General features: G+C 44.2%; 2 protein-coding genes across 5 annotated transcripts; one reads left to right on the forward strand and one right to left on the reverse strand.

Annotated features, from left to right (window-relative positions):
* Positions 1-2,595: 2,595 nt before the first annotated feature.
* On the reverse strand, positions 2,596-5,900 carry LOC101074773 (kelch domain-containing protein 1). 3 transcript variants are annotated; one of them, XM_011618467.2, is made up of 14 exons: positions 5,777-5,900; positions 5,391-5,507; positions 5,064-5,134; positions 4,807-4,924; positions 4,408-4,520; positions 4,247-4,334; positions 4,090-4,173; positions 3,912-3,992; positions 3,771-3,829; positions 3,589-3,698; positions 3,442-3,514; positions 3,258-3,342; positions 3,066-3,118; positions 2,596-2,928 (listed from the first exon to the last, which is right to left on the reverse strand). In XM_011618467.2, the coding sequence occupies exons 2-14, from the start codon at positions 5,496-5,498 to the stop codon at positions 2,790-2,792; spliced, it is 1,182 nt and encodes a 393-aa protein (XP_011616769.1). In that variant the 5' UTR covers positions 5,499-5,507; positions 5,777-5,900; the 3' UTR covers positions 2,596-2,789. The 3 variants fall into 3 exon arrangements, with proteins under 3 accessions (XP_011616769.1, XP_029686644.1, XP_029686647.1); XM_029830784.1 differs by having other exon boundaries at positions 4,090-4,176; XM_029830787.1 differs by having other exon boundaries at positions 4,090-4,176; positions 5,391-5,504; positions 5,777-5,897.
* A 22-nt stretch (positions 5,901-5,922) lies between these two features.
* On the forward strand, positions 5,923-9,935 carry pole2 (polymerase (DNA directed), epsilon 2). 2 transcript variants are annotated; one of them, XM_003962507.3, is made up of 19 exons: positions 5,923-6,072; positions 6,465-6,565; positions 6,662-6,737; positions 6,943-7,020; positions 7,120-7,213; positions 7,302-7,376; positions 7,487-7,570; positions 7,668-7,724; positions 7,821-7,869; positions 7,984-8,056; positions 8,143-8,315; positions 8,390-8,479; positions 8,565-8,619; positions 8,691-8,750; positions 8,818-8,895; positions 8,965-9,073; positions 9,235-9,411; positions 9,530-9,597; positions 9,685-9,935. In XM_003962507.3, exons 1-19 carry the CDS (start codon positions 6,002-6,004, stop codon positions 9,701-9,703), a joined length of 1,587 nt encoding a protein of 528 aa, XP_003962556.2. In that variant the 5' UTR covers positions 5,923-6,001; the 3' UTR covers positions 9,704-9,935. The 2 variants fall into 2 exon arrangements, with proteins under 2 accessions (XP_003962556.2, XP_011616760.2); XM_011618458.2 differs by having other exon boundaries at positions 8,694-8,750.

Genomic DNA, 9,935 nt, shown 5'->3' on the forward strand with positions numbered 1-9,935 from the left:
TGGGGGGGGGGGGGGGGGGGGGGTAGTTGGAGGGGCAGGAAGTGTAAAATATACATTAAACAATCCTTAAACAGTTCTCTCATGGCCCCTCTCACAGTTTAGAAAACAGTTGTTTTAACAGCAGGTGTTTGTGACTGGGCCATCCTCCAGAGGGACCAGGTTGCACAGCTGTCTTAGACACGCGCGCATACACGCACACACACACACACACGCGCACACACACACACACACGCACACTCAGAGCGAGAGAGAATGAGACAGTTAATGAAAGATAGCAAACAAGCTCCTTCCTCGGTTGAGCTCTGGTGGAGAGATGATGGTCTTTGTGCGCGCAACTGCACAAACAAAAGCTTAGAAAGAAATCTCTGGGGAGTTCAATACCTCTCTCTCTCTAGTACTGGTACTGGTACCCCCCCCCCCCCGGACTAGGTGGGTGAAGCCGACTGGTCTTACTTGCTTCAATGAAATTTATCTCGCACATACGCGTTAATGGCCGCTCATTGTTGCTAATGTGATGCAGATAAATCAAACCAGCCCTGAGCCCTTGCCTGTTCTCCTTTTAGGGTCAATTATCTCAGTCGTTATACAACCGGCTAGATATTTAACTGCGGGACGTGTTTTTTCTGGGTTTATTTACGAGAGATGTTTAGACAAAGAGTTATTTTTTGCCCAAATCCTGGAAACTTGGGGGTTCGTGCTTGTCTCCTTGAGGAGGCGGGGTTTTGTCCTTGTGGTCCTGAGCCAAGTTGCGGTTATGTAACCGAAACTTCTCATCCTGATGTGGAGTTAGAGAAAGTTTGCGCTGGTGCAGCGCAGCGACGTGCGCGCAGCCCGTGGATCGTTTCTACAAGCTTGGAAATGTTTCTGTAAAGTCGGCATCTGGGCCCGCTGCTGAGCCAGAGATCTGTCTCCCAACCGTGAAACTAACTGCACAACTGCCCTGCAACGCTGCCAGAACTCAAACCTGGCGGTTAATGTTCAACTCCGGGCAGCACTCGGTGAACTTGGATATGGACAGTTAGACTTTGAGGGGGCAGTCATGGGCAGCGGGACCAGCCGAGGGAAGAAGGTGGCACCTGCGTGTGTCGGCCAGGTGGCCTCTATCAAAGCCTCATGCAAGCCGGTCAAGCGTCCGCTCCAGCCTCCTAAAATCCACGCCATTTTACGCAACGCGCGCAAGTGCGCGCAGCGGGACCGTCACCGCGAAGGCCACGATTCCGGCTCCTCTGGGGAAGACAACGATGGAGAAAGGGACGCGGTTCCTGAGAGGCGAGGGTGGGTTTCGGAGAAGACGACCCCTGCTAAGAAGAGCAGCAAAACCTACGGACTGTGTCACGCCAGGCGCGAAGGCGAGGAGGACTCCGGGCCAGAGGAGCCGCATGCGCCGAGAGGCGCAAACAAGAGGAAAAACACGACTTTTCCTAAACATCAGATAAAAGTAAGTACATCTTAAATCTTAAATAAATACATTTCCGTCTAGACGAGCTCTGGGAATACTACTGAGCTTGAAATATGTCTTTTTCATCCTCCCACCCTCTCTATTATATCAGTCCTCCTCTCGGGGATTTTTGACAACAGAAGTTTTGCTGAAAGATGTCGCCCGGCCGCACAAACAACCGTAAGTAGACACATCTGATGCATTATTGAGTCGATTTTCTGCGCAGTCGAAGAGACAGAACAAATTCAGTTTGAGGGGATCAAAACACTGACTCATCATTCTGACGGAGAGCTGAATAGAAGCAAAACTGTTGTCATCTTGCTGGGGACACGGGGAAAAACGAAGGCTAGGGCTGGAAAACAAGCTGAAATCATCCCACTCGTTGACCTTTGCCACTCCTGACACCATAGTCACGCTGCCATACAATGTCTCCCACGGTGATGTTGTTGACATGCATCTCATCTCTCTGCAGGACCTTTGGCGGCTGCCACAGCTGCCCCCTCCCCATGCCCATAATCCTGTATGATGGATCAGAAGAAGAGCTGATGGACACCATCGAGAGAGAGTTCAGTTGACTCAGCTGAGCGCACCTCCCGCTGTCCTGTTCATTTGTCCTCACCTCATGGGTCGCAGGAGGAATTGGAAAAAACACACACACAATGACAAGGGAACCAGGGTTTCTGCTATAGGAGCCACCATATTTAAGTAGAAGAGAATTGTAATGGCTTTGTTAGGAGGCACATTTCTCACAGCACAGCTCAGGGTGCCATTTTTCACCAGCACTTTAGAGCAGCTGGGTGTAGAGTTTAGTTTTTCAGATGGCAGAGGCGGGAGTGTTTATATAAGGGCTCTTTCCTGACCGCAGTCGCTGCACGTCTCCGCCCTTGTGGAAAAGGAATGTGTGGCTGCACTGGTTCCAGTCCGACTCACGGTGAGTTCAACACCATACCGCCACCCAGTGGTCGCATGGCCGTATGGCATGTGGAACTCTTCAGGGACGCGAGAGCCTGCACCGCTTTTGGCACAGCTTTACGGATGTTTTGTAATATTGTTTTATACAGCAAATAAAAAGCACATCTATTTTTAGATATGCAGAAATTTATGGCAGAAAGTTGTGAGGAAAATTTCCTTGGATGAAACCAAAAACAACAGGCATGTGTTCATTGTGTCATTTAATCCTCAGGCATCGCAGAAACACTTTTGTAACATTATTTTCATCATACAAAATAAAATCTGTTAAACAATAAACCACAAGATGACACATTATTATATACCAGGTATTAAGAAAAAACCCCAACGTGTGACATATGGCCAATGCATTGTTTTGTCATGGCTGTTAAGACTTTTCTGACTAGCGCTGCTTCTTTGAAGGCCTGTAGAAAGACATCCTTTTCTGCACCGCTGTCAGAAGTTTGGAAGGCAGGCGTGGAAGCTGATTTCTGAGGGCTTCATAGTTCTTCACATTCTTGGCAATATAATCCTCACAAATCCTGTGGTGAGAAACAAGGATTTATATAAGACACAACTGGTTGAAGAAGATATTTCTAATGCAACAAGTTAAATACAGCCGGCGTACTGGAGGTGTGTTGAAAAAGGCAGAAGCTGCTCTTTAAACTTTTTTAATTACCTGAAGAGAGGATAAGGCTGCGTCTGGAAAACAAGTGCGTCGTTGCAGTGGCCCTGAAAAAGCAACACAGTCAGCCGAGTCCCCATAAATATGCAACATGCACACCCTTTGAAGGCCACAAGGGAATAGTTCATCATTTCATCTGTTATATTTAGCTATAGTTTAAGAGATAATGTAAATTAAGGAACTTACAGTGTCGACCAGAAGGATGTAGTCACAACTTCCCCCAAACACAATCACATCAGCGTCGTTGCCCTGACACGCAGTGTGCCACAACCTTTGACAGAGGGAAAACATGTAACTAAATATAAATAGATGAAATATGTCTTTTTAAAGTATTTTAAGATGTAAACCATCAGATCGCCCACTTTTCTACCTCGGCTTATTATTAAAAGGATGCTCCACTTCTCTCCATAGCTTTGTCTCAACATCAAGCAACCACCCATCACCTTCAAATCAAATCAGAATGAGAAAAAAGGACCTAAAAACAATAACAAATAAAAGGGTGGCAGTGTTTTCTTACTCATTGGCTTGCAGTCTACACTGAGACCTCCAAACAGGAAGAGAGAGGTGTCTGATACTGCTGTGAGGGTATGCCAGGATCTACCCACTGGAATGGGGGATGCTGGGGTTCTAGAAAAGATATTTACAACTGAGTCAAAGTGAAACCTGTTTAACATTTACTGGGTGTTTAAGATGATGTACATTTCTGTCCACGTCCACGCATCCAGGTCCAGGCAGTGAACGTCGCTCGTCCTGGTTTCCTGCGTTAAAAAAGAGTCAGTTTCAACTTCTTGTCATTTAATTCTGCTTTCATATGCTTAGAAGTCCATAACTGACGCTCACCATGACTCTTCCTCCACAAATGTAACCTCTGTGGCCCAGGGTGGCGCTGGCGTGGGCAGCCCTGGGGGCGGGAGCTCGACCCTGCACACACAATCTGCCACTGTCACATCCTCCCATGATTTCAGGAAAGAATCTTTTAAGTGACCGTTCCTATTTTATAGAATTTTTACTGGCTTACGTTTGTTTTTGGTTCAGTCCAAGTGGAATTCATTGGGTCAAATACATGAACCTCATTGTTCCAACCCCAGAAGACATCTTCAACCTGCTGACAGAGAGTCAAATAACTAAAAGGGAGGGAATTACAGCAAAATGCTGGAGCACCAGGGACAGATTACCCATGATGCTTCATCCACAATGAAGCTTCTGTTCCTGCTGTCCACGTCTGTCAGCAGTTTGTGACCATATCCTCCGAAGTAGACGAGGCTGTGGGATGGCGTATGAGGATCAGGCATGCTGGTGTGCAAGAAAATCTGAAAGCGTTGCTAAACTTAACCACCTTCTCTTGTAAACCCAGCAGGAGAGTTTGTCTCGAGGTGACGGTGCGGAGCCGAGCCCCTGCCCGATCCTCCTCCACGTGTATTTGCCGTCTGTCAGGTTGACACAATAGATCTGTTTGAAGTCAAACACTGATCACTCATTCATGCCACCCTCATTCAGCCTAAATTTTGACTGTGTTCATTCATTGTTTATATTAGTTTTCCTGTGATGATGGGACATTTATCAGATACTATTGAGAGCCAGATGGTGGCGATGGTGCATATTTATCATCCTCACCAAGAAAAGGCAAGTCTGTTGCTACAGCGCCATGTTATCAATACAATAGTGAGTCAGAGTGCCCACAACTGTACAGCAACCTTTTAAATTGATTAAACAGAGCATCAGTTATCAGTCTCACCATATTAGTCTGGCCATTGTCGTCACAACCTCCAAATATGTACATGTGTCCATCCAACGAGCAGCCGCAGGCCCCAGACATGGACGGCGGTACGTCCCCTGTCATATGAAAAACCTCCCTTCAAAGTAAATACATTTTAAAAAAATGTGGGTAAGTGAATGAAACATTTGCCCAGGTCCAATGATGGTCAGGATGATGTTAATTTACTGTCTCTGTTTCACAAAGCAACGAGAAAAGGATCTATTTACTATACTTACCAGACACCACCTTCTAAGTCGTACACCCAGATTTCGTTGTTGGGTAGAAAAACCTCGTCATCAGCGACCGACTGTGGACAAAACCAATGCAACTTGTAATAACAGAAAGTAATTTTATATGCCATTGTATTAATAATTATGACAGTGTTTTGAAACACAGTATGTCTAGATTGTACTGAATTACAGAATTTGATGGGATTACGTTGTTCATCACAATATGATTTGCGTAAAGAGACCTTTCACGCTACATTAGTAAGTGCTGTAGTATTTGCTGCAGAATTTGAACATCGGGGAGAGATCAGCCTCAATATTGTTGGTGTTTCTCACCATGTAACCCCCCCACACATACAGTAGGCTGCCCTCCACCACAGCCGTGTGCCCGCTCCTCTCCCGGGCCACCAGCTCCGAGATGTGCCTCTGGAAGCCTGAATCCATGACTGGCTGCTATTCATAGAAAACGGAGACGAGTCTTTAAACTTAAAAGTCACACCTGTCACCCAAATCGCATTCTTACCAATGAAAAATGGAGACTAAGGATTATTATTTCATGTTGTTGTTCGACTGAACAGACCGAAGATTGCATGCAATTATATGGTATTTACCTGGTAAATACATTCAGGTTTTAAACAGAACAGGCAGGTTGAATTGCGATGTCAGCAACGTTGACATGTCATGAACATACGCTTAAAAAAACAAGCTTTACTCATACTCACGTATTGCTTTGCAATTTCAAACGTCGCTTATTTTTTTTCTCATGTTTTGACAGCACAGCCAAGAACTCGACCGAGCCGAGTGTTTTTCAAAATAAAATACATCTTCCGTTTTGTGCTCCTGACGAAGTAAAAGCGCCTCCTTCCCTTCGATCCCAAACCGGAAGTCGAGAAACGTAACCGGAAGGTGATATTTAGCGCCAAGTCTGGAGTCAGACAAGAGCGATCATGGACGCTGCCCGGAAAATAAAGAACAAAGTGTCAACTGCTTTCAAGATGCGGGGACTTATGCTGCGACCGTATGTGAATAATAATAGTTAAACTTTTTTGAAATGTGCTGTGGTAACATTGTTGCCAGTTGTTGGAATGAAGTTAATAAAAAATACCTGGTTATGTTAAATGTTACATTCTCTACAAGCTCTGTCTGTTTTAGGTCATAAAACTATTTTTATACTGTCTACAACTCAAATATTGCCCGTTAACAAGTTTCATCTTTTGCTACTGACTTTCATCAACTTGTGAAATCCTTTAAAAATTTAGTAAGACATTCATATTGTGGAACGTTAATATTTGCAGTACTAATATTTGTGAAATAGAGTATTTTAAAAGCTTGAAATGTCTCTTTTAACAGTTATTTAAACGGAGAATAACAAAAAAAGGCTTGTTTGTAACTTGCATATGTATTTTATAGTGAAGCCAGCAAATATCTAGTGGAAGTGATGGAGTCTGTCAGTTCCTCTGACCTGGAGGATGTTATGGAAAAGGTTCTGGATGCAGTGGAAAAGCAGCCATGTATGTACATGACCAATATTTTATTTTCAGCCTATTTAGCATGTTTATTCATCACCGTGTGTTTAGGTACCAGGCCTGACTGTGTTTTTCCAACAGTGTCGTCAAACATGATCGAGCTGTCCGTGGCAGAAAGTGCCGTGCAGGATTGCAGCCAGTCTTGTGATGAAAATATGTGAGTGTACTCACCAAACTTGTTTAATCACTGTTTAGAATATTGTCAACCCCCCCAAATAAGTAATTAAGATGAAGAGATGTGTTAATTGTATTATTATTAAGCACAAAAGAGTAGAACGATACTTTGAACATTTGCAAATGGGTGATGTTCTAAAAAGAAAATGTGTGATAATTTTGCCAATAAACCTTAAACTCTCTTCCAGAGATAATGTTTTTAATATCATTGGAGCCTTTGATGTGCCCAGATACATTTACAGTGTTGAGCGGAAGAAATTTATACCGTAAGTAGAAAGGCTGTTATTCTCATCTTTTATTGCCAGGACAAATTTATTGACATATTTTCTTCTGATCATTGTGTCATCGTTGGCTCGTTCTTCCAGCCTCAGTATGACATCACATCCTGCTCCCAGCCTGTGCGGTTGGGCCAAAGACAAAGCTGAGCTTTTCCGGGAGCGTTACACCATCCTACAGCAGGTCAGTGAGCTTTGTTCAAGAACAAAAGATCTGTAAATGTCACATGACCGCTGTTTGAATGCTGACCCTTTTTTTTTTTTTTTTCCAGAGAATACATCGACATGAACTCTTCACCCCACCTGCAATAGGAACAGCTGTTGACGAGGGCCAAAACAAATTTCAGGTTTGGCTTTATCCAAAGACCGCATTATTAATGCGCGGGTCTTTTTATAGTTGCAGAAGGGAAACAACCCTTTTCTCTGACATATCCTGTATGTATGTCATTTATTTCAGCTCAAGACCATTGAGGCTCTGCTTGGTAGCACAGCTAAGATGGGAGAGGTGATTGTGCTGGGCATGATCACACAGCTCAAAGAGGTGAAGAATGATAGATTTTGTTTTTACAGAGCGGTACATATAACACGTGTATACTTCCTTCTAGTTTCTGAAACATTTCTTTGTTTTTTTTTTAAAGGGTAAATTTTACCTGGAGGACCTAAGTGGAACAGTCCAACTAGACATGTCCAAAGCGATATCCTTCAAATGTTTGTCGAGGCTCCTTCAGGAGAAAAACATACAATATTCTGTTTCTTGTTGACATATTTTGAATCCTTAATAGCGTTGGCACCAGTTTCACAATGGCCTGTACACAGAATCCTGCTTCGTGCTTGCAGAGGGTGAGTCAGCGGCTACTGCTACAACCTTGCATGCGGAAAGAATAAAAGTATAAGAAGGCACACACCATAAAGCACTACTGCAGACGTTAGTGTGGGTTTGCCTTTGTCCTGCAGGTTGGTACGAGGACTCTGTTTTCCATGTCAATGGCTTTGGGTTTCCACCAACAGAACCATCCTCAGCCACAAGGTGAGTGAGTCAAGGCTGTGTCTCCATTTTTCTTTTAGCCTTATTCTTGTATGGCAGCACCCTGTGACCCTGCGCTCTTCTTCCAGGGCGTACTACGGGAGCATGAACTTTTTCGGGGGTCCGTCCTCGACTTCTGTGAAGGCCTCGGCCAAGCTCAAGCAGCTGGAGGAGGAAAACGAGGATGCCATGTTTGTGATTCTTTCTGATGTGTGGCTGGACAACGTAGAAGTGCTGGAAAAGCTTAACCTCATGTTCTCGGGTCGGTTAGGGAATCACAACTCAAAACTTCCGACACTTGGCCGGAGTTTAGTTTCACTTTGCTTTTTCTTCCAGGTTACTCGTCGATGCCTCCCACCTGTTTTATTTTTATTGGCAACTTCTCCAGCGCTCCTTATGGAAACGCACGGATAAAGTCACTCAAAGGTTGGACTTTTTAGAGCTCTGTCTAACACAAGCTCATGTACATAAAGGGCTTTTCAGCCTTTTAAATCAGTTGTTCTTTTCATAGATTCCTTAAAAGCCCTTGCTGATGTTATATGTGCCCACCCCAACATCCACAACAGGTCGGTCCCAATGAAGCTGCTGGAATATTTAGCGCTGCTTTATTTTCAACACGTTTTCCTTAAATCTACAGCAGTCGCTTTCTCTTTGTTCCCGGCCCAGAAGACCCCGGTCCGGGCGCCATTCTGCCAAGGTAAGTCTGCTCCGCGATACCGGATTCGCTTGTTTGGGACAGTTGTAGATGAATCTGTCCTCCCCAGGCCTCCACTGGCCAATCACATCACAGAGGAGTTCAGACAGAGGGTGCCCTTTTCTGTGTTCACCACGAACCCGTGCAGGTAAATCACCAGGCTTTCACTGGTAGCCAGACCTTTGAAAAACCACCAAAGCGCTTTGTCTTTTTTCAGGGTCCAGTACTGCAGCCAGGAGATCCTCATTTTCAGGGAAGACCTGGTCAACAAAATGTGCAGGAACTGCGTCCGACTGCCCCACGACAATCTTGACATTCCAAACCATGTTCGTTTCAGCCTCAGAGCAACCCTTCATACTTCTCTTTCGTGTGCAAAATTGCTCACATTAAAGCAATTATTTTTACATCACAGCCTCAGTTTGTCACCTAACAGGACAATTTTGCTCATGTTGTGTGAAAAATGTGCATTTTTTTCTATTCGCTCCAGTTTGTCAAGACAATCCTGTCCCAGGGCCATTTGACTCCTCTGCCCCTCTATGTCAGTCCTGTATACTGGGCGTATGACTACTCCCTACGGGTCTACCCTGTTCCAGACGTCATTGTCTTTGCAGATAAATACGACCCTTTCAGCATCACGAGCACAGACTGTCTCTGCATTAACCCGGTAAGAAAAGGCCTAAACACAAGTGAGGGTAGTTAGAGATTCCCCTGAAAGAAAACCTTTTCCGTTTGGTCTTTCCAGCTGACCCAACATTTGATTAAATTATATTTACTATCTGCAGGGCTCATTTCCAAGAAGTGGCTTTACCTTTAAGGTATACTATCCAGCCAGCAGAACTGCAGAAGACAGGTAGGTTTTGCTCTTCTCGGCCTTGTTCAGCATAGACGATTGTAATTTTATACCATTATTAATGTGTGTGTATCCTCTTGTTCTCAGCAAATTACAGGGACTCTGAAGGGAAAAAAACTGCATGAAGAAACAGAAGACTTTATCGTTTTTACTGTTATTTGATCATGAAAACTCAACTGCAGTGCTTATTATTGTGTTGCGTTATTGTGAAAAAATGTTTCGCAATTTTTGTTCATATGTATGTCGTTGACAATTTTAACTTTATGCCTTGTGTTCGGTTAAAATGCAGTGTAGATTATCCTTATGGTGATCCAAGTTAAATAAAGTTTTACCCCGTT

Source organism: Takifugu rubripes, chromosome 2 (genome assembly GCF_901000725.2).
Source record: "Takifugu rubripes chromosome 2, fTakRub1.2, whole genome shotgun sequence".
Taxonomy (NCBI): Eukaryota; Metazoa; Chordata; class Actinopteri; order Tetraodontiformes; family Tetraodontidae; genus Takifugu; species Takifugu rubripes.